Genomic DNA, 27,413 nt, shown 5'->3' on the forward strand with positions numbered 1-27,413 from the left:
GGAGCTGAAGGATTGGGCTCCCGGTGGGCAATTTGGTGGAGTGGAGGCCAAATTCAGGGTGTATCCGCACCGCACTATTTGGAGAACCCACTGGTCGAAGGTTATCAGAGGCCACCTTTGGTGAAAAACTTTCAACTTCCCCCTGACCGGCAGATCGTCCGGTACGGACACTTTGATGGCGGCTATGCTCCCATGGACCCAGTCAAAAGCCCGTCCCCGGCTTTTGCTGTGGAGGCGCAGGGGGCTGCTTGGGCGCACGCTGTTGACGGGAACGAGCGCGCTGGGACTGTACCTGTGCCTGAGGAGGCCTTCGGGCCGGCTGGGTGTACCTACGCTTGTTGTAGGCGTAGGGCGCAGCCTGCCTGGCCCGGGAAAAACGTCCACCTGCTGAGGTGGATGATGAAGGCGCCCGGTGGGAGAGCTTGTCGAGAGCGGTTTCCCGCTGGTGTAGTTGGTCCACCAACTGCTCGACCTTCTCGCCAAAGATGTTATCCCCCCGGCAAGGGACATCCGCCAGTCGTTGCTGGGTGCGGTTGTCCAGGTCAGAGGCACGCAGCCAGGAGAGCCTGCGCATCACTATACCCTGGGCCGCAGCTCGAGATGCCACATCACAGGTGTCATAGATACCCCTGGACAGGAACTTTCTGCACACCTTCAGCTGCCTGACCACCTCCTGAAAAGGCCTGGACTGCTCCGGAGGGAGCTTGTCGACCAGGTCCGCCAGTTGCTTCACATTGTTCCGCATGTGAATGCTCGTGTAGAGCTGGTTTGACTGGATGCGGGTCACGAGCATGGAAGATTGGTAGGCCTTCCTCCCAAACGAGTCCAGAGTGCGAGACTCCCGCCCTGGGGGCACCGAGGCGGTATCCCTCTAACTCCGTGCTCTCTTGAGAGAAGAGTCCACGACCGCCGAGTCATGAGGCAATTGGGGCTGCATCAACTCTGGGTCAGAGTGGATCCTGTATTGGGACTCCACTTTTTTGGGGATGGTGAGGTTAGATAATGGCTTCAGCCAGTTCCGAAGCAGTGTCTCTTTGAGGACATTGTGCAACGGCACCGTGGAAGACTCTCTAGGTGGTGATGGATAGTCGAGGACCTCGAGCATCTCAGCCCTCGGCTCATCCACAGAGACCACGGGGAAGGGAATGCAAATAGACATGTCCCTGACGAAGGAGGCAAAGGAGAGGCTCTCAGGGGGCGAGAGCTTCCTCTCCGGAGAAGAAGTGGGGTCGGAGGGAAGGCCCTCAGACTCCTCTGAGGAGAAATATCTGGGGTCCTCCTCCTCCCTCCACGAGGCCTCTTCCTCGGTGTCGGACATGAGTTCTTGCAGCTCAGACCTGAACCGGGCCCATCTCGACTGCGAGGAACCATGTCCTCGATGATGTCGTCGAGCGGTGGACTCCCGCCCCGGCGGGGATGAAGCTCCCTCCATTGACGTCGACGGGGATTCCACCTGCGTGGCGGTCGACACAAGCGGTGTCGGAGGCCTCCGCATCGGGCTAAAGCACACCGGCGCCTCCATCAACGGCGCCGGGGGCGCAAACACCCTCGGTGCCGGCAAAGCCTGGCGCATCAGCCCTTCCAGAATCCCTGGAAGGATGGCTCGGAGGCACTCGTCAAGGCCCGCTGTCGGGAAAGGCAGGGGGGCCGGTGTGGGTGTCGGTGCCGGAAGCTGCTCGGGTCCAGGAGACGGTACCGAAGCACCCATGGACTGACGCAGCGACACCTCTTCAACTGAGGGGGAACGCTCCTCTCGGCACTGCCGCTTCCTCAGAGTCAAATCATCTCTGGAGGCGACGGAGCTGTTAATCCCGTGCGCCGTGGGCGACCGATGACGGTGCTTTTTGGTTTTCTTTCGGTGCCCGTCATCGGCACTCGGCAGCAGAGATGAAGAGGAGGTAGAACCCCCCCGGCCTCGAGGGATCGGGTCTGACAGGGTTCGGTCCCGATGGCCCTGGGTAGAGGGAGTGGCCGGGGTCGATTGCCCGCGCGGCCGCTCACCCTCGCCGTCAGGCCGGCGGGCCAACGGTACCTGTACTCCTGGGGTCGGTGCCATCGCCAGTGCCGATTTCGTCGACATCGGTACCGGTACCAAAGATCCGGCCATTGACACCGATGCCGTCGAGGGGCCGGCGCAAGTTCCAAAAAGACGGCCCCGAAGAACTTGCCTCGCCACCTGTGTCCGCTTCCGCAAGCCAAGACACAAGGTGCACGTCTTGGTATTATGCTCCAGTCCAAGGCTCTGGAGGCACCAAGCGTGGGTATCGGTTTGCAAGATCTGCCGGCCGCACCGACCACACTTCTTGAATCCACTCGGGACCTTCGAGGACATCGACGAAAAAATCGTGTCGGCGAAGTCAAAGTCGTCGATGGTGGCAGTGAAAAGCACACCCGAAAAAAGAAAACGACCGCGCGGCCACAAGGTGCCCCGGCGGCTAAAAGACGACAAGGGGACAAACTTTTTCTTTTTTTTTTTTAACAGAAGGAAGAAAAATACGCGAACGCGTTCGTAAAGAGAAAAAACTCGCGGCTAGGCCGCGATCTGGTTTCCGGGGCTGACAGAGAGAGAGAGACGGTAACACATCTCTCTCCAGCGCGGAATAGAAAAAAACTGAGCGGGAACGGTCGCGCACAGGCGGGAAGACGGCTGCGCATGTGCAGTGGGCGTGCCCTGCGTGCGGGACCGCCCGCGAAGTTTTGTTCCGGTTGGTGGGGGCTGCCGTGGACGTCAACCCAGTCGTGAGAACAAGCAGCCTGCTTGTCCTCGGAGAAATTAGTGTAAGCCTTATGCACTACATAAATGTATAACAGCAAACAATATTATTTCTGCTTTCATATGCATTTTTAAACCACAGCATTTTATTACAAATTACATGAGAGTACAATGAGTTCCTGTCCCAGAGATATCTGGTGCAATGGTGATTTGTGTAAGAGCAAACACAAGATCTGAATCCAGGTCTCCTGGTCCCCAATCTATTAGTCTAACCTAGGGGTTCTCAACCCAGTCGTCGGGACACAATTAGCCAGTCAGGTTTTCAGGATATCTACAATGAATATGCATGGCATAAATCTACAAACAATGGTGGCAAAACATGCAAATTTATCTCATGCATATTAAGTTCCACTGAAAATGCCCAGTTAGCCCCGGACAGGCGATTTAAATAGCCAGGAGCCTTTTCTGACCATTTAAATTGTATTAAATATTGGGCCTTAAGTATTTAGAGAGGCACTTAAATCTAGCCAAGTCTCAATGAGCGAGAGAGAAATGACATTTTAAGAAAATAAAGAATAGCACTAACCACATTTAGGAAGGAGGAAATAACTGAAATTTTCTTGATGATTCAGGGCTTACTGCATAACAAAAGTTAATTCACAGAGAGACATATTATATTTAAGTATTATTGTGCTGATGCATTTGTTAGATTATTTTGTTACAACCACTTTTTGGTCAACTTTTGTTTGAGGAAGTTGGCATAGAACATGATATATAATCCCACTTAATATGAGATGCACAGAATTTATTAGTTAACACAGCAATATAATACGTGACAGCAGAAAAAGACCAGTTAGCCCATCCAGTCTGCCCACACTCTGACTGTTGTATATTCCTCCCTATGCTTGATCTGTAGGGTGGCACAAGAGCTCCAACATGGTCAGAAACTGTGGGAAACGTTTCATAAGATGACAGCTGTATTACTCTATAACTAGGGTACTTTAAATGATGCTCGTGTGTGAATACGATTAGCCCTGTTAGATTGGATCATTATTAGACAAAGATGAGAAATGTTAAAAACCTCACTTGACTGCATGGTAAATGTCCTCCAGCATGTCTTGGTCAAAGTCTTTACCTCCATTTACCCCCTTCAAGTTTTTCCGGAACTCCTGGATATAATGAAGAAAATTTAAGTGTAAATGTAGAGAGAAACAGATCTTTCTGGTACAGATTTTCATCTCGTAAAATATCTTTTCTAGGTTGGTCATATCTAACTAATGAACACTTACGAAAGATGCATGAATGGACAGTAGCTAGGGTTAAAGTTCTGGCAACTGGTGCTACTGCTCCCAATTTTCAAGCTAGTGCTAATTCAACCCCTTTTTGTGTGTGTTAACATTTATCAGTCAATGCATGACAACAAACTGTGGATATATTGGAGCTCACTCGGTGAATAACAATGAGGTGGAGGATAAGACTAAGACATTAGTTGGCAAAATAAGCTTTCTGTCTTTGTTTTAAGAGAACTAGCGTGCTGCCATCAAAACCACTATAATCACTGGCTGAAATACCACCACCTCTTCAAAATTTAATCAATACTTATATAATTCAGTGCTGTTCAATATAATAGCAGCGGGACTGACTTATCTAGTGCTGGTGATCCCGATGGAGCCTCCTGAAATGTTTCAACATATGTGGCATGAATCAGGAACCATTTAATAGTCTAAGCTGTACCATGTCTTGATATCGTAACAAGTTTTTGCCCCAACTGCAGTCTACTATGGCCTTATACTACATGTGTTGTAAAGACTTCAGAATAGGAACAAACTTTCACTCACAGTGCACATAACATGTATTCAAATCACACATTGATAAATATAAATGAAAAAATATGCTAGATGTTAATATTCCCTCATGAAAGTATAATGCCATTTTTAGGTAACATGATTTCATAGAGGGCTCATGTAAAGAAAATAGTCATGTCATCTACCAAATATAAACAGCATAAAATTGGAGTTAGAAGTATCCATTTTTGATATGGTATTATAATTAGGGCTTTTGATTCTAGAAGCTTATTAAATGTAAATTCTGACCTGGTGGGCAGTAGTATAGCCCTACTTGTATTCTTTTTATTTTTGTTACACTTTGTACCCTGCGCTTTCCCACTCATGGCAGGCTCAGTGTGGCTTACATGGGGCAATGGAGGGTTAAGTGACTTGCTCAGAGTCACAAGGAGCTGCCTGTGCCTGAAGTGGGAATCGAACTCAGTTCCTCAGTTTCCAAGGACCAAAGTCCACCACCCTAACCACTAGGCCACTCCTCCATAGAATGCCTATCCATACAGGTTCCACATTATCTGTTTCTTCCTGAATTTTTATTCTGTTAATCTCAATTCCCTCTAACATATAGCACCCCCCCCCCTCCAAACTGATTCACCCTATCACTGCAATACAATTTGTACCCTGGCAATATACTGTCCATTGGTTGTCTTCCTTCTACCACATTTCTGAGACGCCTATTACATCTACCTCTTCATTTAGTGCTATATACTCGTCTCCCGTCTCATTTTTTAAGCTTCTATCATCTGTATACAGACATTTCAAAGAGTGTTTTGTGTTTGTACCTACAAGCTGCTTAGCAGCTGACAAGGATAATTTGCTTTTTTTCTTTACTAAAGGTTCCTGACTTTCTTTTGTCTTTGTTACAACCTTTCCATCAGAATGCCCTAACTTCTCTGTTTTGATAGTATCCTTCAAGGATACCTCATGCTGAACCAAAGCGCTCATGAGTAATTGTCAGCTTTCCCCCAGTTTCTAGTCTAAAAGGTGCTCTATTTCCTTTTTAAATATTAGTGCCAGCAGACTGGTTCCAAACTGGTTAAGGTGGAGCCCATCTTTATGAATAGGCTCCAGAAAGTTGCCCAGTTCCTAACAAATCTAAATCCCTATTCCCTGCACTATCGTGTCATCCACACATTAAGACTCCAGAGCTCTGCCTACCTCTTGAGTTCAACCCAACGAAAAGAAGGTCCAAGTCTCCCGTAAAAACCACAAGAAACAACAAAGAGAACGGAAGATAACCAAGATAGACCAGATACAAATTGCAAAGAGTAAAAGCACCCAAAATTTTTTTTGGTTATCTTCCGTTCTCTTTGTTGTTTCTTGTACCTCTTGAGTTCTGTACATGAAAAGGAAGCACTTCTGAAAATGCTACCCTGGAGGTTCTTAATTTCAGAAGTTTCCTCCTACATTTTCCTATGTTTTGGGCACCCACATGTACCAAGACAGCCGGCTCCTCTCCAGCACTGTCTAAAATCTTACCTAGGTGACACATGAGATCCACCACCTTTGCACCAGGCAAGCAAATGACCAAGCAATCCTCACATCCATCAGCCTAATTACTGAATCTAAAGCAATCGTCAAAACCCTTCCTTCCTGGGCAGAAGACCCTGGAGACACATCATTGGTGCGAGAGAATACTGCATCCCCTGGAGAGCAGCTCCTGGCTACAGGACAACTTTCTGACTCTCCATGGTGATGGGACTTAGTCTATTATGTCCGTGTAGGCCTCCTCTATATACCTTTCTGTCTGCCTTAGCATCTCCAAGTCTGCTACTGTAGCCTCCAGGGACAGGACCCATTCCCTGAGCACTAGGAGCTCTTTGCACCAATTACACATATGACCTCTCACAAATTGGGAGATAAACATGTGACTTTCAGTGTAAAAGACTAGATAGCCCCCATCCTGCTGCTGGACTGCTGCCTGCATTTTAGTATTAACAAGTTGTTAATTAAGTTGCTAAAGTAGTGGAAATATGTAAACTGAAGCCCCATAAGATTAGGCTATTTTAATACACATTTTAAAAATTTTATTTTAGGCTTCCTTCATAGACCTAGACTGTATTGCTAGGCGCTAATTATTGGCTGATGAGGATGTTCTAATTAAACCTTCTACCATTTCATTTATTCAAAAGTCATACATAAAAGACTAGGCCAGAGGTGGGCAAGAGAGAATTAAACTCTAATCAGAGGCCTTCTTCAACTTCTAGCTGTGCTCTATACTGATGCTATGGTAAACACTAAAACAGCAATTGTAAATACTAGCCTATTTTGTAAAACAACTTTTATATGAAACTCTAACAGAGACTTTAAATGCTAAACTACCTTTCCTAAATAAGCAGATTAAAGACACTGAGATGCCAGACCCAGACCATGGGGGGGAGAGGGGAGGGGGAGGAGAGGGGAAGGACATAACATAAGAATAGCTATACTGAATCAGACTAATGGTCCATCTAGCCCAATATCCTGTTTCTAATAGCAGCCAATCCAGGTCACAAGTACCTGGAAGACCCAAATAGTAGCAACATTCCATGCTACCAATCCCAGGGCAAGCAGTGGCTTCCCTATGCCTGTCTCAATAGCAGACTATTGACTTTTCCTTCAGGAACTTGTTCAAACCTTTTTTAAACCCAGATACGCTACCTGTCGTTACTACATCCTCTGGCAAAGAGTTTCAGAGCTTAATGGATGAAAGATGTAGAAACATTCTAGACGAAATAGCACCCTTACGAAAAAGAACTTCACATAGACACAATCCAGTACCATGGTTCAACGACGAACTGAAAAAACTAAAAACACAAACAAGGAAGTTCGAACGAGCATGGATAAAAATAAAAGATGACCACACACTCAGTGCTTGGAAGCAAATACATAGAAAATATAAATACGTAATAAGACAAGCCAAAAGGTCATACTATAAAACCAAAGCAGGACCAGATCACAAAAAAACTAAACCAACTTGTACATAAACTACTGGACACTAGCTCGGCCACCACAACCAAATCAGACATCCCATTGGCAAACAACCTTGCAAAATATTTCAATGAAAAAATTGTAAAATTACAAAACAGTCTTCCCTGGAACACTGCTGACATTGAAAATTTCATCAATGGATTAGACCCAACCTTAGGAGAATATCCAGCGGACTGAACCTGGTCAAAATTCGCTCTCCTCACTGCCGAGACAATGGCCCATGTGATCAACAGAGCTGCCGACAAGCAGTGCAAACTGGACACCTGCCCCAGCTATCTTTTAAAATCCACCCCAATCACTTCATAACAGATATCACATCCCACCTAAACTTCATGCTCCAACAAGGCCTCTTCCCAAAGGAAAACGGCAACATTCTACTCACCCCCTTACCAAAAGACACTAAGAAGAAAACAAACGATCTCACTAATTTCCGCCCTGTAGCATCTATCCCACTAGCAGTCAAACTGATGAAAAGTATAGTAACCAAACAATTGACCGATCACATACACAAATTCTCAATACTGCACGAATCACAATCAGGATTCCACCCCCGCCACAGCACCAAAACAGTGCTAACCACCCTCCTGGCCAAATTCAAACAGGAAATAGCAGCAGGCAAAAGCATACTTCTCCAATTCGACATGTCCAGTGCATTCGACATGGTAAATCATTGCTTATTACTAAGACTCCTATACTACTTTGGGATCAGCGGAGCAATACTCCGTTGGATCAAGGGCTTCCTAACCACCAGAACATATCAAGTGAAAGTAAACTCCAACATACCATCACCTTGGAAGGCAGATTACGGAGTACCTCAAGGATCACCATTATCACCGATCCTGTTCAACCTAATGATGACCCAACTAGCCAAGTCCTTATCCTCTCAGGGCCTTAACCCATTCATCTAAGCAGCCGACGTCACAATATACATCCCTTTCAAACACAATCTAACAGAAATCACCTACGAAATCAATCTCGGCCTCCATATCATGAACTCAAGCGCAAACGCATTCCAACTAAAACTTAATAGAGAAAAAAAACGCACTGCCTTAGCCTCACATCCCAATACAACACGAATATACCCACAAACTTAGTCACCCCAGATTGCGCCCTCCCCATCTCAGATAGCCTGAAAATCCTAGGTGTCACAATCGACCGAAACCTTACACTCGAGGCCCAGGTTAACTCCACAATCAAGAAAATGTTCCACTCAATGTGGAAACTTAAATGTGTAAAGCCATTCTTCTCGAGGGCAACTTTCCGCAACCTGGTTCAATCAATGGTACTAAAGCCATGCTGACTATTGCAATTGACATTATGCGGGATGCAAAGAACAACTCATAAAGAAACTACAGACTGCTCAAAACACAGCAGCCAGGCTCATGTTTGGAAAAATCGCGATTCGACAGTGCCAAAACGCTACGAGAAAAACTGCACTGGCTCCCAATCAAAGAACATATTACTTTCAAAATCTGCATCCTGGTACACAAGATTATCTATGGCGAAGCACTGGGTTATACGTCTGACCTTATAGACCTACCAGAAAGAAACACAATTGGATCATCACGATCATACCTAAATCTTCACCACCCCAGCTGCAAGGGACTCAAGTATAAATCAATCCACGGATCCAGCTTCTCATATATAACCACGCAACTATGGAACGCATTACCAAAAGCCATAAATACAACACACGACCACCTCAACTTCCAGAAATCACTAAAGACTGACCTGTTCGAGAAGGCATACCTTACTGATCCAACTTAAGTGCCTGGACTCAGCAACACAACAAAACCATAACCTGTAACGAACATTATATAACTCTTCTTCTCTCGATTCTATTGTGTGTCTGTAACACATACATCTCATTCTCTACCACATCACTCTGTATTTGTTTCATCACTGGAGGCGGCATACGCCTCATGGTGCTATGTAAGCAGCATTGAGCCTGCAAATAGGTGGGAAAATGTGGGGTACAAATGCAACAAATAAATAAATAAACTATTTGTTAACGAAAAAATATTTCCGCCTATTTGTTTTAAAAGTATTTCCATGTTACTTGTTTCCCCTGGTTTTTGTACTTTTTGAAAGAGCGAAAAACTAATTCACCTCTACTCGTTCTATACCACTCAGGATTTTGTAGACCTCAATCATATTTTTTTTTTGTTACATTTGTACCCCGCGCTTTCCCACTCATGGCAGGCTCAGTGCGGCTTACATGGGGCAATGGAGGGTTAAGTGACTTGCCCAGAGTCACAAGGAGCTGCCTGTGCCTGAAGTGGGAATCAAACTCAGTTCCTCAGTTCCCCAGGACCAAAGTCCACCACCCTAACCACTAGGCCACTCCTCCACTCCTATCTCCCCTCAGCAGTCTCTTTTCCAGGTTGAAGAAACCTAACCTCTTTAGCCTTTCCTAATACGACAGCAGTTCCATCCCCTTTATCATTTTGGTTGCTCTTCTTTGAATTTTTTCTAATTCTGAAATAGAGTGACCAGAACTGAACACAATACTCAAGGTGAGGTTGCACCATGGAGCGATACAGAGGCATTATAGTATTCTTGGTCTTATTTACCATCCCTTTCCTAATAATTCCTAGCAACCTGTTTGATTTTTTGGCTGCTGCTACACACTGGGCAAAAGATTTACTTGCGTGCTGACCCCCAAGGTGGACCCTAGCATCAGGTAACTATTACTTGGAAGGGAAGGGAAGGAGAGAGATGTCAGATCATGAAGCGGAGGGGGGGGGGGGGGGGAGAGGTGAACTCAAGGAAAGAGATGCCAAACCACAGGTGGGGGAGGGGGGGGGGTGAGAGAGGAAGACAGCTCTGATGAGGGGATGGGGAAGCAAAGGGGAGAAACGCTGGACCCACAGGGAAAGAGAGAAAGTTGCTGGGATGGGGGGGGGGAGGGTAAATGGACACAGAAAAAGAGAGAGATATGACAGGTGGATGGGGAAGAGAGTAGGAAAGATGCAGGACCCAGGAAGGGAGTGAGAGAGAGAGGGTAAAGAGTCCTGGATTTGGTATGCAGCCTGTGGTACAACCAAAATAGTTTTGAGAGAGAGATGCTATACTATGAGGAGGGGGCAGGGGAGAAGGTTGGAGAGATGCTGGCCCCAGGGTGGGGATGCAGGAGAAAGGGAAGAGGGGAAAAGTTGAACAGGGGGAGCTGCAGGAGAGAACAGACAAGAACACAGAATGACAGTGGACATGGAGAAAGAATATCAAATGGGCAGGAGACCCTGGAAAGAGCAGAAGGTAGATGGGACATGGAGAGTGGGGGAGAAGGGAAATAAAGTAGAATATGAGTGGGATTGGGAGAGGGAAGAAGGGGAACAGACAAGAAGATGGATGGGACTAGGGGAGAAGGGGAACAGAGCAGAAGATGGATGGGACTGGTGTTGGGTGGGAGAAGAGGACCAGAGCAGAAGATGGATGGGACTGGTGTTGGGGGAGGGGGAGGGAGAAGAGGACCAGAGCAGAAGATGGATGGGACTGGTGTTGGGGGAGGGAGAAGAGGACAGAGCAGAAGATGGATGGGACTGGGGGGGGGGGGGGGGGGAGAACAGAAACAGAGCAGAAGATGGATGGGACTGGGGGGGGGGGAAGAACAGAAACAGAGCAGAAGATGGATGGGACTGGGGGGGGGGGGGGGGAAGAACAGAAACAGAGCAGAAGATGGATGGGACTGGGGGGAAGGGGACCAGAGCAGAAGATGGATGGGACTGTTGTGGGGGGGGGGGGGGGGGGGGGAAGGGGACCAGAGAAGATGGCTGGGACTGGGTGGGAAGGGGAACAGAGCAGAAGATGGATGGGACTGGAGGGGGGGAACAGAGCAGAAGACAGATGAGACGAGATGAAAAGAGCAGAAGATGGGTGGAATTGGGGGGGGGGAGAAGAAGAACAAAGCAGAAGATGGATGGAACTGGAGGGGACAAGGGGAACAAAGCAAAAGATGGATGGGACTAGAGGGGTAAAGAACAGAGCAGAAAATGGATGAGACTATGGATGGGAGGAGAAGGGGAACACTGAAGAAGATGACTGGGACTTGGTGATTGAATGGGACAGTGTTGGGGAGCAGAGCAAAGAACTAAGGATGAGAGAGATGGAGTGGGAATTTCAAGGGGATAGTGAGTTCTTGGCAATTGGTGGGTATGAGTGGGGGTATGTTAATGAGTTGTGAGAATGAGTGAGGGTGTGAAATAAGGGGTAAGAAAACAGGGATGAAGCATGGGGAAAGGTTGAGACAGTGTGAATGATCTGGAAGAATGGAAAGGGGATGAGAGGCATTGAAAAGGGATGGGGATACTGGGGAAGGATATGAGAGGAAGGAGATGGATCTCTCAAGGGATTAAGTGAGGGTAAACATAGGGTTAAAAAGATGGAGAGGCAATAGGATATGGGGTACTGAAGAATGGTCTAAAGGCAGGGAAGGAAGGAGAGACAGGGATGAAGCTGGGCTGGTGAAGGGATGACAGGCAGTAGATGAGTACAAAAGATGGAAAGGGGACTGAGGAGGGGAATATGAAACTTGTGAAAAAGACAGACAAAGGGGAACAGGATTGCTGGTGAGGAGATATGGGGAGATGGGAAAAGCTAGTAGGTAGATAAGAGGTGCAATGGAAGCTAGACTAGAGGGTGAGAGGGAGAATGAGGGGTTAAAATATATAGGTAGATATAGAGGCAGAAAAAACAGAGAAAAGAAACATAAAAAAGGAAGGGGGAGGGGGGTCTTCATTTCAGTTTTCATCTGCTTGTTTTTTTTTTCTGGTCCCCTATTTTGTATGAGGCATTACTCTGGAAGGTTTGAAACTACCTGCTATCACTGTCAGCTATTTTGCCTCCCCAGGACTGCATTTCTACATCTAGATCCTGTGTATTTCTAAGGTCCACAGTGGGGGTAGGAATGAAGAACTGGGTAAGAAGGAAGCGAGAAATTGCTGGGCTTTGGAGAAGGAGAAAAAGATGAAGATGGTGGTGTCAGGCCTAGGGAAGGGGGACAGGGAAAGTATGCTCTCCCCTTGCTAATACATGTGAGAAATTTCCCGGTGCTGGCTAATTTTCAGTTTGAAAAATATGTGTATATATTCACTGTTTTGATATACTGGCTTCATATTCAGATTGTTTTTGTCTGTTTGATGTTTTTGGAATAACCATAATGAATATGTATGAGATATACGCATGCAAATAAATATGCTAATATGTCACCCCCCCCCCCCCCCCAATAAAACAAACTATGCCCAATACCTCTCTACCTCCCACACTGATAGCCAGCATTTCCCCTTCCTTATCTTCAGCACTTAATAAACTTATTTTTTAATATGAAAGAATCCATAAAATCATGCAGAAATATAGCAGAACAGATCATATAGCTCTCACCTCTAAAGTCATTGGCACATTCTGTTTCCGGACGTTGTGGTTGTGTTGGTCTGTGTTTAGCATGATGACCGCATAGGCCAAGGCAAAGCAGGCATCACTGTGTGCAAAGGGAGTACCATTGGATTTCTGAAAATCAGCACAGTAAGAGACAGACATATTGATTTTATTGAACACAAACCATGCATCCCTTCCCAATCTACATAGTTAATCATACATATAGATTAAGGCTGACTGTTAATTGTGGTTAATGCTGCGATTAACACATTATTAGTCGCGATTAACAAAAATTAAGCACTGCTAATAAAATGGATCACCCCCACCCTGCACTTCCCTCCCTTGCTGGCTCCTCCATACCTTCCAAGTAGCTTAGAACGCAGCGGCAGGAGCTGGATCCAAGATGGCGCCGAGCAGACGTGCGTGAAGCAGCTCTTCACTCTCACTGGGGAGTATCCACGGACCCGAATGGGAAAGAGGAAAGGGAAGCCCAATATGCCTACCTCCACAGGCAGGGTTAATCTCCCTCCCACGCGGCAGATGACTTTGGAGGAGTCGGGCTTGCGACCGCCGGGAACCAGATTTGACGCTTCGAGAGGTCCGGGAGACACTGTTGACCACAGCGCTGAGGGAGTGTCACTGAGTCCACCCCCAATAACAGCACCCCCAAGACCCGGAGGAGAAGCGGTGACAGCGAGTGAACAAACCGCTTAGCCCAGAAGTTGGACCCGTGCGGCTGTGTGTGGAGACCCCGTTGCCACGTCGACACCAGTGGGAACAGTGTCCAAGGCAGGTTTTCTGTCTGAGGGAATTCATGGCTAATACTCCGTGAAGTCTGGAGTCTTGGTAAAACCTGTGACTTGTTAGATATACTATGGGAAGCGATTCAAGGACTGAATACCAACTTACAACAACTAGCAGGTATTTTGCGGGGTGAGGTGGTTGAATTAAAGCAGGCTCAAAGTGAAGTATCAGCTAAAATAGAAGAGCAAACGTCTAAAATGGTGGCTTTTGACAAAGATATAAAATCAGTGAATTCCTCAACGTTAATGTTGATAAAAGATAGTAACTCCCAGAAGCGCAAGATAGAATATTTAGAAAATCAGATAAGGAAAAATAATTTACGTTTCTTGAATTTTCCTAAGTCTCCTCTTATTCCAGCATTAGAGATGTTAAAAAAAATATATTACAGAGGTATTGGGTGTTCCCCTTGAGGATTTTCCACCCATTACCAAAACCCAATAAATTTCAGGTACTGGAACAGGAACAGCACCTATTCCTCCTCAATCTGAACTAAATCTAACTGACTTTCTTGAGAATTACATGGAAGTTATAACAGAAAGAACAACACTGTTGGTTACATTTGCTCTGGAGTTAGAGCGAAATAACATATTTAGACTTTACTTCCGCCACATGAACTCACTATTTCTGGGATCAAAAGTACAGATTTTTCCGGATCTCTCAAGAGACACTCAAAGAAAAAGAAAAGAGTTTCTGTTACTAAAAGCGAGAATTCTTCGAATAGGAGGGACTTTCCTTTTAAAATTTCCTTGCAAATGCAATGTTTCTCTGAATTCCACAAACTATGTTTTTTGACCCAGGGAAATTGGTAGAATTTATTTCCTCTAAAGAATAATGTTGTAACAGTTCTTGATCGTTGCACTTAGTCTCGGCTGCGTCACTCAGGTTCCCTCTGCTCTAGTTTGTAATTGTTTCAATCAATTTATTGAGTTTAAAATTTAAATTTCCTAGATCTTGGATCAGTTATTGTGGACTAAATAACTAATGTTTGTTTTTCCTATTAGGATTTAACCTCCTGTTTATTTCTTTAAATTCAAATTTATGTTATATTGCATAAATGTAAATGTGAAATTGAATTAAAAAAAAATAAAAAAAGCAGCGGCAGAACAATAACCTCTATATACTGCCTGCTTCAGAGGCTCCTTCTGACCCATCCTGCCTCTGAGGAAACAGGAAATTGTATCAGAGGGAGGCAGGACGGGTCAGAGGGAGACTCCAGCGCAGACAGCATATAGAGGTTGCTGTGCTGTTGCTGTTCCCTAAGAAACTTGGAAGGTATGGAAAGAGACAAGGGAGCAGAGAGAGCAATGTTGGACCCTCAGAATACCAACAACCTAAAAACACTAACTCCTGACACTGGGAGCAGCTCTGTTCTTCACACACAACTTCCCCCCACCCCCTCTCCAACAACCTCTACGGAGCCCCAAGATCACTGCCCATGCCTCCCCTGCAGCTCTCTCACAATCTTACACTCCCATCACTACTACTACTACTACTACTACTTATCATCACTCACATTCTGTTTGTGATCCTGCCATAAACAGATCCCCCAGCGTTGTGCCCACTGTTTTTGAATGTGAGAGAGGGATAATCATCCAGCATTGGGGGTATAAGTAGTTTGGGATGGGAGTGTGGACGGCTAGAGGCTCAGTGTGTCATTACTGCATATTTTGAGCGGCTCCTGCTGGCCAAGAGAAGAACTGCAGAGCAGAGACAGAGATTTTCCAGACTAGAGAATAAAAAAAGTCAACCACTGAGGTGGAGGAACAAGATCCGCTACAAATGTATCGGGTCAAACAAAAGAGTAGCGTGATCAACAAGACTCTTCCAATGATACCAGGGAGACGGAGAATACCGTATACACTTTATTCCATAAATGATGTTAAAAAATGATGACTTGACACAGCACCGTGTTTTGGCGAAGTGCCTGCCTCAGGAGTCTTTGTGGATATGATACAGTCCAAAAGTAGCAAAGAACATTTCACTGAATAGCAACCAAAGGAGGGTCCAAGAAAGCGAAAGGGCAGACGGACTGCAAACTCCAAGACGGAAAATCAACAAAGCAGATCATTATGAAAAAATGTAATTTATTAATAGATATTAAAAATTATGCACAGTACTGTATATTATTTTTAATATCTATTATAAATTACATTTTTTCATAACGATCTGCTTTGTTGATTTTCCAGCTAGCAACCAAAGGATGCAGTCTTTAAAACCAGTTGAGCGATCCACAAAGCAATTACAGCCGTACAAAACTTTGGCGTTTTTCTGAATTGCTATCTTTGCTTTAAAGCAGTTTACTCTGCAACCAAAGTAGTACACCACTTTGGCGCCTTTTTGAGTGATAGTCTTTTTAAAGACTGCATCTTTTTGTTGCTATTCCATGAAGTGTTCTTTGCTACTTTTGGACTCTATCATATCCACAAAGACTCCTGAGGCAGGCACTTTGCCGAAATCTGGTGCTGTGTCAAGTCGTCATTTTTTTAACATCATTTATGGAATAAAGTGTATAAGCTATTCTCCGCATCCCTAGTATCACTGGAAGTGCCTTGTTGATCACACTATTCTTTTGTTTGACCCAGACTAGAGAATGATATGGGGATGGGGACGAGAGATAACGGTAAACATTTTGAAAAGATTACCGCAGAGGCAGAAGAAAAACTGTTTACTGCTCTGCTGGAACGATCAAAAGCTTTTCCCTGCCCCCCTCCCGCATCAGCAATCAATCCAGCATCTCCTTTTGCCTCTGAACCTTGTATTTCCTTCCACAGATCCCCAGCAGTGATTCACCCGTATTGCTTGTGCTGACCTTCTGTCTGATGCAACTTCCCATTTCTGCTCAGAGCAGCTTCTGTAAATTGCTGCTGGCTGCCCGAGACCCATGAATGGAAATACAACTTTAAAAAAGGCACACCGGGGGGACGGGGGCATAGGCTAAAGATTGAGAAGTGGTGGTGGAGAGGATAGCTCAGGACTGAGCACGGAGCTTGTAAGTGTGCTTATCTGCCCAAGGTGCTATAAACTGAAATTGGACCAAATTACAAGGACACACACAAACTTTTCCAACTCGTGAATAAACTACTAAACACCACACCAGTCACGAACAACAGTACAGACACACCAGGGGCTGAAAACCTCGCGAAATACTTCAAAGAGAAAATAGTACAATTGCGACTCAAAATACCTGCCAGCCCCATCGAATATGCTACACTCCTAGACTGCCTAGACCCAAACCCTGGAGTATACCCAGCAGATAGGATTTGGAATGAATTTGAGATGCTATCGGAAGATCTTATCTCCCAAACGCTTAAAAGATTCGCCAAATCTCATTGCAAACTAGATATATGCCCAAATAACCTTATGAAATCGGCCCCCCAACACTTCATAACAGATCTAACGAAACACGTAAATTTTATGCTACAAAATAGACTCTTCCCAAAGGAGAAAGGAAATATTCTACTCACCCCCATACCCAAAGATGCAAAGAAAAATGCGAATCAATTAACCAACTATAGACCAGTTGCATCCATTCCCTTAATAACCAAAATAACAGAAGGAATGGTAACCAAACAACTCACAGAACATCTAAACAAATTCTCAATACTACACAACTCCCAGTCAGGATTTCGTTCTAATCACAGTACTGAAACAGTATTAGTTACGCTCATGACGAAATTCAAACAAACGATTGCTACCGGCAAGAACATATTACTTCTACAATTCGACATGTCAAGCGCCTTCGACATGGTTGATCACGGAATCCTACTACATATCCTTGAATACTTCGGCATCGGAGGCAATGTTCTTAATTGGTTTAAAGGATTCCTAACCACACGCTCATATCAAGTGACATCAAACTCGATTACATCAGCCGCATAGACACCTGAATGTGGAGTTCCACAGGGATCTCCCCTCTCACCGACTATATTCAACCTAATGATGACACCTCTAGCCAAACTACTATCTAACCAAAACCTCAACCCATACATTTACGCCGATGATGTAACGATCTACATCCCATTCAATCAAGACCTAAAAGAAATTTCCAATGACATCAACCAAAGCCTACACATCATGCACTCCTGGGCAGATGCCTTTCAGTTAAAACTCAACGCAGAAAAAACCAAATGCCTAGTACTTACATCTCAACACAACACGAGCAAATTCACCACCATCAACACACCAAAATTAAACCTACCCATCTCGGAGACCTTGAAAATTCTTGGTGTTACCATTGATCGGCACCTAACACTTGAGAATCACGCAAAAAACACAACCAAAAAGATGTTCCAATCAATGTGGAAATTAAAAAGAGTAAGACCATTCTTCCCAAGGACTGTCTTCCATAATTTGGTACAATCATTAGTTCTCAGTCATCTAGATTACTGCAACACACTCTACGCTGGCTGCAAAGAACAAATACTCAAAAAACTCCAAACAGCCCAGAACACAGCAGCCAGACTCATATTTGGAAAATCAAAATACGAGAGTGCAAAACCCCTACGAGAGAAGTTACACTGGCTCCCACTCAAAGAACGCATCACGTTCAAAGTATGTACCCTAGTACATAAGATCATCCATGGCGATGCCCCAGCCTATATGTCAGACTTGATAGACCAACCACCCAGGAATGCTATAAGATCTTCTCGCACATTCCTTAATCTTCATTTTTCCAATTGTAAAGGTCTAAAGTACAAATTAATGCACGCATCAACCTTTTCTTATACGAGCACACAGTTCTGGAACGCATTGCCACGTAACCTGAAAGCGGTCTATGAACTGACCAACTTCCGGAAACTACTAAAGACCCATCTCTTCGACAAAACCTATCATAAAGACCAAGTCATGTGAAACTCCTACATATACCCTGAATGTAAATTAATGCCTTCTGTTTTCACTATCATGTATTCTAATACCATGCAACCCAAATCCTCTGTAACACCAAATGTCTACTCTCTTCTCATTTCCACTATCCATGATGTATTGTAAGCCACATTGAGCCTGCAAAGAGGTGGGATAATGTGGGATACAAATGCAATAAATAAATAAATAAATAAATAATGCTTTGTTATGGCATTGGACTGTCTCTTGGACTTTGCTTCATTTATCCTCATGATCTCAGTCTAGTTATAGGAGATGAGTAATTTTTAAATGAACGCATTGTAGCTTGGGAAGTCCGTTTGTCTTCCTAGAGAGATATCCATAGGTCTCAATATGAACCCAAAATAAAGCCAAATTGTTAGCAAACACATTTACAATTCTACAATTTGTTGCCAACAAAATGAAAGCTTTTGTGAGTAGACCAATCTATCACCTTAAACACGATTATGAACCATACATAGAAGCTTTGGATATAATGGATATATAGATCTACCCAAGCACAATATTAGTGGGGGTAGGGGTGGACAGATAGTTTTGGGCGAGGGTGGAGATGGAACCACTGGAGTACAGATGCCGATAATGTTTAAAATAATAAAATCCTAACTGAAATTTAAATTAATCAGCTGTGGTAAGAGTTTGAAATGCTGCTGAAATTCAACACCCCAGAATAAGCCCCGCAAAGCGGGGGAGAAAGAGGAGTGCAAAAAGCCCATTAAGAGAGGCTGATGGTGTTTGCCTGCTATAGGCACAGCAAAGGGCAGGCCTAAGACTCCAAATCTAAACTCTGTAAGGGTGGAAGCAGTATTCAGTTTAATAAAACTTTCAGATCATATTTTATACATTTTAAACTTATTTGAGAAAATATAAGCTATCATCATTCAATGTGGTTGTTGACCCTCACTGACAGGAATAAAATAATGCAGATTCAAGGCTATGTTTATTTGATTGCCCGCTTTGGATCACAACATCAAAGCGGATTACATACAATAATATTAAATGGTAAATGGGGGGGGGGGGGGGGGGGGGGGAAGTTACAAACTATCCCCAGGCAGGAAACTTAAGTAACTGGAAGTTTGGTTCCACTGAAGAATTTCTTAATTTAGTATTTGCATAGTATGCTGCAGCAACATTAAGTGCAGTCTTATTCCAGGTCTGGAATTCTGAAAACCTTATCCCCAACTTTCAGACAGATGTGTGCAGCTTCATTTGGGAAAAACAACTCTCTGATGTAATCAGAGCTGAGAAAAAGGCCAGCACCTACTTGTTAAAAGTTTTAAGTTGGTTTTGGAGTTTTGCCAGGCATGTTTGTTTAGACCAGAACAGGTTCTTTTCTGCTATATTTTTAAACTTCTTTTGATAGTTTTTGATTATTATTTTTAATGTGCAATTTGATCAGTTTTATTAGTTTCCCATGTTACCAACTGGTGAAGAGAATTGGCCAGAAGTGATAAATAAAGTATACAGTTTAATTTGAATTGGTGCATTTTTTATCTCGGTGTTTCCTTTGTAATGTGCCATAAACTTTGATCACTGTAGGTTTTCTGGGTTTATAAATACTTGCTATTTGTTGCTTTCATTACCTTTTAGCATTGTGAAACTATTATTTATTGGACATCTATATATATAAAAGGCACCTCCAACGTTCCAATGAAGCCTCAAGCCGGAAACTTGAAGCGCCAGAGATATCCGGTTTGGCCTGCAGTCAGTGTAGCTCCGCCCTCGCGTCAAAACGCGATGACATAGAGGGTGGGGCAGGCCTGCAGTCACTGTACTTCCGTCCTCACGTCAAAACGCGATGACGTAGAAGGCGGGGCGGGGAAGGCACAATGCATGAGTTCCACTAATTCTGTGACAGCAGCGGGGAGTCCCACACATTCAGTGACAGCAGCGGGGAGAGTGCTGCGAACTTTAATCACAAACTCGCAACTAAGTGACTGAGGGACGGAAGGAGGGAGAGGGGTGTGTGGAAATTGGAAGGGAGGGACGGAGGGGGGGTCTGGAACTCGGGAGGGAGGGAGGATGGATGGGGGGGGGGGGGAATTACCTTGCTAGCGCCCGTTTCATTTTTATCCGAAACGGGCATTTCTCACTAGTAACAAATAAGTATCAGAAACTCTAGCATAAGCTTCTTTGCTGCAAATAGTCCTAGCATAGCCATATAAGATGAATAAGGATTACTGACTGTCATGTAGAGAATTGATTGAAAAAGTGATGGCTGGAATGATAAATTGACTGTATTTATATAACCAGGTCTGAAATTCCTTTATCTCCTTTTTCCTAGCCCCAATCTCAGCATGTTCTCCTCTACCTTCCCAGAGCTGACCCATTTTCCTTATCTCCTCATTTCCATTCCAGCCCAATCTCAGCAGACTCCCTCCCTTCCCCCAACTTCCCAGCGCTCTCTGCCTCTTCCTCAGTCTGATCCCTCTTATTCTCTCTTTCCCAGCTCGATCTCAGCATACTCTTCTCTAATTCCCAGCATTCTCTCTTTCCTTCTCAGCCTGACCCCTTTTTCCTATTCCTTCATTTCCAGCCGATCTTAGCACTCTCCCACATCACTTCCCAGTACTCTTTGCCTCCTCCTCAGCCTGAACCCAGCACACTCTTATCTCCTATATCTACACATACTCATATCTATCTATCTATATATATATATATACATATTTTTTTTTGTACTAAGATTGGACAGTATGGTCAGAGCTTGCGAGATAAGGTGGAAACAGGGACAAACTTTGTCCCCCGCATCATTCTCTAGCCCAGACACTTCAAGGATCAGCAAAAGCTGCTGGCAGAGTGTGAATAGAAAGTCTGCCAAGTTTTCCTCAGAAAATGCACTGTGCAAGTTCATGGACTTCCAAGGGGGGTTGTGCAGAAGCTAAAAGTGCAGTCAGTCCCTGGCTCCCTCAGTGGCCTCCTGAAGCCTGCCCTGCAATCTAAAAGGACAACCTCAGCACAGGATCTGCTCGCGATTATCAGCTCTTTGGCCAGGGGACTGAGATTAAGAAAGAGTGGGTGCTTCATCAGAGGAAAGGAGTATGTGTTTGCTCAAACATAGAGCTGATAGTGGAGGAGGGAAGGAAGAAGTGTGAGTGTATGAAAGGGTGCAGGAGGGATATCAGAGTACTGAGGGGGCAGATGAGCAGAGAGAAACTGATGTTGGATCTGGGGGGGAAGGGTGAGGGAGGAAGGGGAGCAGAGAGAATGATGTTGGATTTTGGGGGGGGGGGGGGAGGGTCTAATGGTGCGATTAATCACAATTAAAAAATTTAAATTATGCAATTAATCAAGATAAAAATGTTTGATCAAAATGCAGCCCTAATATAGATCACATATATTTTAATTAATTTTTGTAGACCACCCTGATGTGCTTTTTGCTTGAAGGGAAGTTAATTAAACTTTTTAAAATAAATACATAAAGTTCAATGATCCCTGGGAAGATGAGGCTGGATGTATTATTAGGCCATTCTTTCAAAAATAATAAGTATAGTACCCGCCAGTGTTCAGTAAATGCCTCTAGCAGCCGCTGAATAACAGGTGCTTCTCCTGGTAACCGGAATGCTTCTAGATAAAGCCGTAAAGCTTCATCAATTCTCAAGCCTTGGAACTGGAATGTCCTACAAAGAAAAAAAAATAAACCATAATAACTGAGATAAAGGAAGAATGATAAAGTGGAGGTGAAGGGAAGGGATTTTGGTATTAACTCAAGCCTTTTTTCAGTTGTAGCTTGAGGCAGGTTACATTCAGGCACCACAGGTATTTTCCTGTCCCTGGAGAGCTTACAATCTAAATCTGCACTTGAGGTAATGGAGGGTTAAGTGATTTGCCAAATATCAGAAGGAGCTTTAAGTGTGATTCAAACCTGGCTTCCCTACTTCTCAGTCTGCTGTACTAACCAAGGTAAAATTATGTATCATACCTGATAATTTTCTTTCCCTTAATCATAGCCGATCAATCCATAGACTGGTGGGTTGTGTCCATCTACCAGCAGGTGGAGATAGAGAGCAATCTTTTGCCTCCCTATATGTGGTCATGTGCTGCCGGAAATTCCCCAGTATGTCGATATCAAAGCTCCATTCGCAGGACTCAGCACTTAGAGAATTACACTCACAAAGGGACACTCTGCCCAGCTCACCACCGCTGAAGAGGGGGAGGGGAAATATTCCAGTGCACCACCGCCGGGGCGGTGGCCGGGAAACCACACACGCCGACGCGGGGGGGGGGGGGGGGGGGGGGGGGAACTGGCTTATCCTGCTACCGTAACCACGGGAGGAGCTGGCTTACTCTAACACCGCCGAAGCGGGAGGGATACAAAGCTACCCTACAGCCGCACGAAGCGGGAGGGAGCGCCAGCATAATTTAGTTATCAATCCAGCCACCGCCGAAACGGGGGGAGAGGAAGCAACACTAACACAAAATCGTCTCAACTCGAAGAGACTTCAATTGGAAGAACTTGAACATGAAGTCCTCGTGAACAGGAAATGAAGACTGAACTTGAACCTGAAATATAACCAGAACACAAACAATACAGATATCCGGGAGGGGCTATGGATTGATCGGCTATGATTAAGGGAAAGAAAATTTTCAGGTATGATACATAATTTTACCTTCCCTATCATCAAGCCGATCAATCCATAGACTGGTGGGATGTACCGAAGCAGTACTCACCCAGGGCGGGACATGGAAATCCCTGAACGCAACACTGAAGCCCCAAACTGCCACATCCAAGCGGTAATGTCGTGAGAAGGTATGAGCCGACAACCAAGTAGCCGCTCTGCAAATCTCTTCCAAGGAGACAGATCTGGACTCCGCCATCGAGGCTGCTTGTGCTCTAGTAGAGTGTGCCTTCAGCTGAATAGGCGGAATCTTCCCTGCCGCCACATAAGCTGCCGCGGTCGTCTCCTTGACCCAACGTGCCACTGTAGGCTTAGCACGAACAGGTGATCCAACTTCCGGAAATCATTGGTCACTTCCAAGTATCTGATGATGACCCGTCTAACATCCAGGTATTTGAGCACAGGGTACTCCTCTGGGTAATCCTCCCTACGAAAGGAGGGTAGGTAAAGCTGCTGATTCACATGGAATCGAGAAACAATCTTGGGCAGGAAGGAAGGCACTGGGCGAATCGATACTCCTGCCTCAGTGAATCGCAGGAACGGCTCTCTACACGAGAGAGCCTGGAGCTCGGAAACTCTTCTGGCTGATGTGATAGCCACCAGGAAGCAGCGTCAGGTCCTTCAGCGATGTCCTTGGCAAGGGCTCGAAGGGTGGCTTCTGCAAGGTCCGTAGTACCAGATTCCACGTAGGCACTATCGAGTGCAGAGAGGGGCGCAGGTGATTAACTCCTTTGAGAAAGCGTACCACATCTGGCTGTGAAGCCAGAGAAGCCCCCTTCAGGCGACTCCTGAAGCAAGCTAGAGTCGCCACCCGGACTTTCAGTGAACTGAGCGACAGGCCTTTCTCCAGCCCCTCTTGCAGGAACGCCAAAACTGAAGATATTGGAGCAGTGAAGGGCGATACAGAGCCTGCCTCGCACCACGACGCAAAGGTACGCCAAACCCTGGCGTAAGTGGTAGAAGTAGAGCGCTTCCTCGCTCTCAGCATAGTGGCAATGACCTTGTCCGAGAAGCCCTTCTTCCTCAGCCGCTTCCGCTCAAGAGCCAGGCCGTAAGACCAAAGGGGGAGGGATCCTCCATCACCACGGGACCCTGATGTAAGAGGCCCCGCTCTGCTGTCAGCAGCAGAGGGCCGCCCACCGAGAGTCTGACTAAGTCCGCATACCAGGGATGACTGGGCCAATCCGGACCCACCAGGATCACCCGGCCCGGATGCTTTGCCACCCGGCCTAGCACCCTGCCCATCATGGGCCAGGGCGGGAACACGTAAAGAAGCTCCTGTGCCGGCCACTGCTGGAGAAGAGCATCGACTCCCAGAGATCGAGGTTCCCGTCCTCTGCTGAAAAAACGCGGCACTTGGCAATTGGCCAAGGGCGCCATCAGATCCAGGCTCGGCCGGCCCCAGCGTTTCGTGATGTCCAAGAACGCCCGAGCAGACAGTTGCCACTCTCCGGGATCCAAGGTATGGCGACTGAGAAAGTCCACCTTGACATCAAAGTGGGCTGCTGATAGCTGTTCCAGATTCGCTTCCGCCCACAGGCATAGCTTCATGGCCTCCTTGGCTAGAGGGGCGCTCCTGGTACCTCCCTGGCGATTGACATAGGCCACAGCCGTGGCATTGTCCGACAGGACCCGTACAGGCCTCAGCACCAATGCCGGGAGAAACTCTAGAAGCGCCAACCGAATGGCTCGGAGTTCCAAGAGGTTGATGGACCACTTCGTCTCTGCAGGAGACCAGAGCCCCTGCGCTGTCCGTCCCAGGCAGTGGGCTCCCCAGCCCGTCAAGCAAACGTCCGTCATGACGACATCCCACTCCGGGGTCGTAAGAGGCATTCCTGTGGACAGCTTGCCTGGCCTCAGCCACCAGCTAAGCGCCTTTCGCACCGCTGGATCCAAAGGAAGGCGTACGGCGTAGTCCTCCGAGACGAGTCCACCGCCGCAGAAGAGAGTGTTGTAGTGGTCTCATATGAGCCCTGGCCCAGGGCACTACCTCCATCGTGGCCGTCATGGAGCCCAACAGCTGCACATAGTCCCAAGCCCAAAGAGTAGAGGAGGCTAGGAACTGCTTCACCTGGGTCCGAAGCTTGACGCTCCGGTTGTCCGGCAGGAACACTCTGCCCACTTGGGTGTCGAATCGAACTCCCAGATACTACAGGGACTGAGTCGGATGCAGCTGGCTTTTCTCCCAGTTGATGACCCATCCCAGGGAGCTCAGAAGAGCAATGACCCTGTCTATAGCTCTCCCGCACTCCGCATAGGAAGGGGCTCGGATCAGCCAGTCGTCCAGATAGGGATGGACTTGCACTCCCTCCTTGCGGAGGTAGGCCGTGATGACCACCATTACTTTGCAGAAGGTCTGCGGAGCCGTAGCCAACCCGAATGGGAGGGCTCTGAACTGGAAGTGTCGGCCTAGCACTGCAAAGCGCAGAAAGCGCTGATGAGGCGGCCTGATGGGAATATGTAGGTAAGCTTCCTTGATGTCCAGGGAGGCCAGGAATTCTCCCTTTTTCACCGCAGCTATTACGGAGCGGAGGGTATCCATCCGGAAGTGCCAAACTTTCAAGGCCCGATTGACTCCCTTGAGGTTGAGAACAGGCCGAGCAGAGCCTTCTTTCTTTGGCACCACAAAGTAAATGGAGTAGCGCCCCTTGCCAAGCTGATCTACTGGCACCGGGACCACCGCGCCCAGGCGGATCAGGTTGTTCAAAGTCTGCTGCACAGCAGCTGCTTTGACCTGAGACTTGCAAGGAGAGTTTACAAATCCGTCCCTTAGGGGTTGGCAGAACTCTAGCTTGTAGCCGTCTCTGATGACTTCCAGAACCCAAGCGTCTGAAGTTACCCTGGTCCACTCGCCCAGAAACGAGGACAACCTTCCTCCTATCTGCACTGGGCCATGGACCAGGTCCCCGTCATTGGGTACGCGACCCTGGGGGCGGGCCGGAGGATGAACCTCCTGGACTGCAGTCCCTACGAAAGGAATGCTGCTTGGGGGAGAAGTTCCGTTTGAAAGAAGCGGAGGCAGAGGAGGCCGACTTGCCCGGGCGATACCGATGGGCTTCCTGGAATCGGCCCTTAGAGGAACCAGGACGGGCCCTGCCGGCCCGAGTCCTGACCTCCGGCAACCTCTTGCACTTGGACGTGCCCAGCTCCGTCACGATCTTGTCCAGCTCGTCCCCAAAGAGCAGCTTGCCTTTAAAAGGCAGCTTGGCTAGGCAAGATTTAGAGGCATGGTCAGCAGACCAGTGCTTAAGCCAGAGCCACCGCCGCGCAGAGACTGTCTGAGCCATGCCCTTGGCCGAGGCTCTCAAAACATCATACAGCAAGTCTGCCAAGTAGGCCAAACCCGACTCCAGGGTCGGCCATTCAGCCCTCCAGGAAGGGTCCGAGGGGGAAGCCTGCTGCAAAACAGTCAGACACGCCCTAGCCACGTAGGAGCCGCAAACCGAGGCTTGCAAACTCAGAATGGCCGCCTCAAAGGACGACTTTAAGGCCGCCTCCATTCTCCTGTCCTGGGCGTCCTTCAGGGCAGTGCCACCTTCCACCGGCAGCGCCGTTTTCTTAGTCACGGCAGTGATTAAGGAATCTACCGTGGGCCAGACAAAGGCTTCCTGTTCCCCCTCAGGTAAGGGGTACAGACGGGACATAGCCCTGGCTACTTTCAGGCTCTCCTCAGGGGCATCCCATTGCGCTGAAATTAAGGTCTGCATGGCTTCATGAACGTGGAAGGTTCTAGGCGGGCGCATCGTTCCCAGCATAATGGCGGAGCCAGTAGAGGCTGGGAGAGAGCCTTCCTCCGGAAAGGCAATCTTCAAAATGCTCATGGCCTGCACAAGCAGGTTGGGCAAATCCTCTGAGCGAAAAAGCCGCGCTGCAGAGGGGTCGTCCGCTCCATCCGAGCAAGGATCAGTCTCTTCCATAGATTCCGCTAAGGATCTCTGGGAGAACTCAGACACGCTGCCGTCATCCACATCAGAGGAGACCGAGTCCCCCGAGGGTGGAAGATCCACCCGAGGGCGCTTAAGCATAGAGGCCTCATCACCCCAATCAGAGAGGTGGGCAGGGGCAGTGTTCTGCATAAGAAAGGCCTGATGCAGCAGCAAAATGAACTCAGGGGAGAAACCCCCCAGTCTGTGCATTTCTGCAGCCTGTGCCGCAGCCCTAGAGGCGCCCTCCATCTGCGCTCCCAGTAGCGGGGGAGAGGCGTGTTGCGCGTCCAAA

General features: G+C 46.8%; 1 protein-coding gene across 1 annotated transcript in view; it reads right to left on the minus strand.

Moving 5' to 3' along the window:
• The window catches only part of GBF1 (golgi brefeldin A resistant guanine nucleotide exchange factor 1), a 573,313-nt gene that overhangs the window by 170,505 nt on the left and 375,395 nt on the right, over nucleotides 1–27,413 (minus strand). The window contains 3 exon segments of the mRNA XM_030203372.1: nucleotides 3,800–3,882; nucleotides 12,904–13,029; nucleotides 22,073–22,196. Coding sequence (XP_030059232.1) covers nucleotides 3,800–3,882; nucleotides 12,904–13,029; nucleotides 22,073–22,196 — 333 coding nt within the window.

Source organism: Microcaecilia unicolor, chromosome 5 (genome assembly GCF_901765095.1).
Source record: "Microcaecilia unicolor chromosome 5, aMicUni1.1, whole genome shotgun sequence".
Classification (NCBI taxonomy): Eukaryota; Metazoa; Chordata; class Amphibia; order Gymnophiona; family Siphonopidae; genus Microcaecilia; species Microcaecilia unicolor.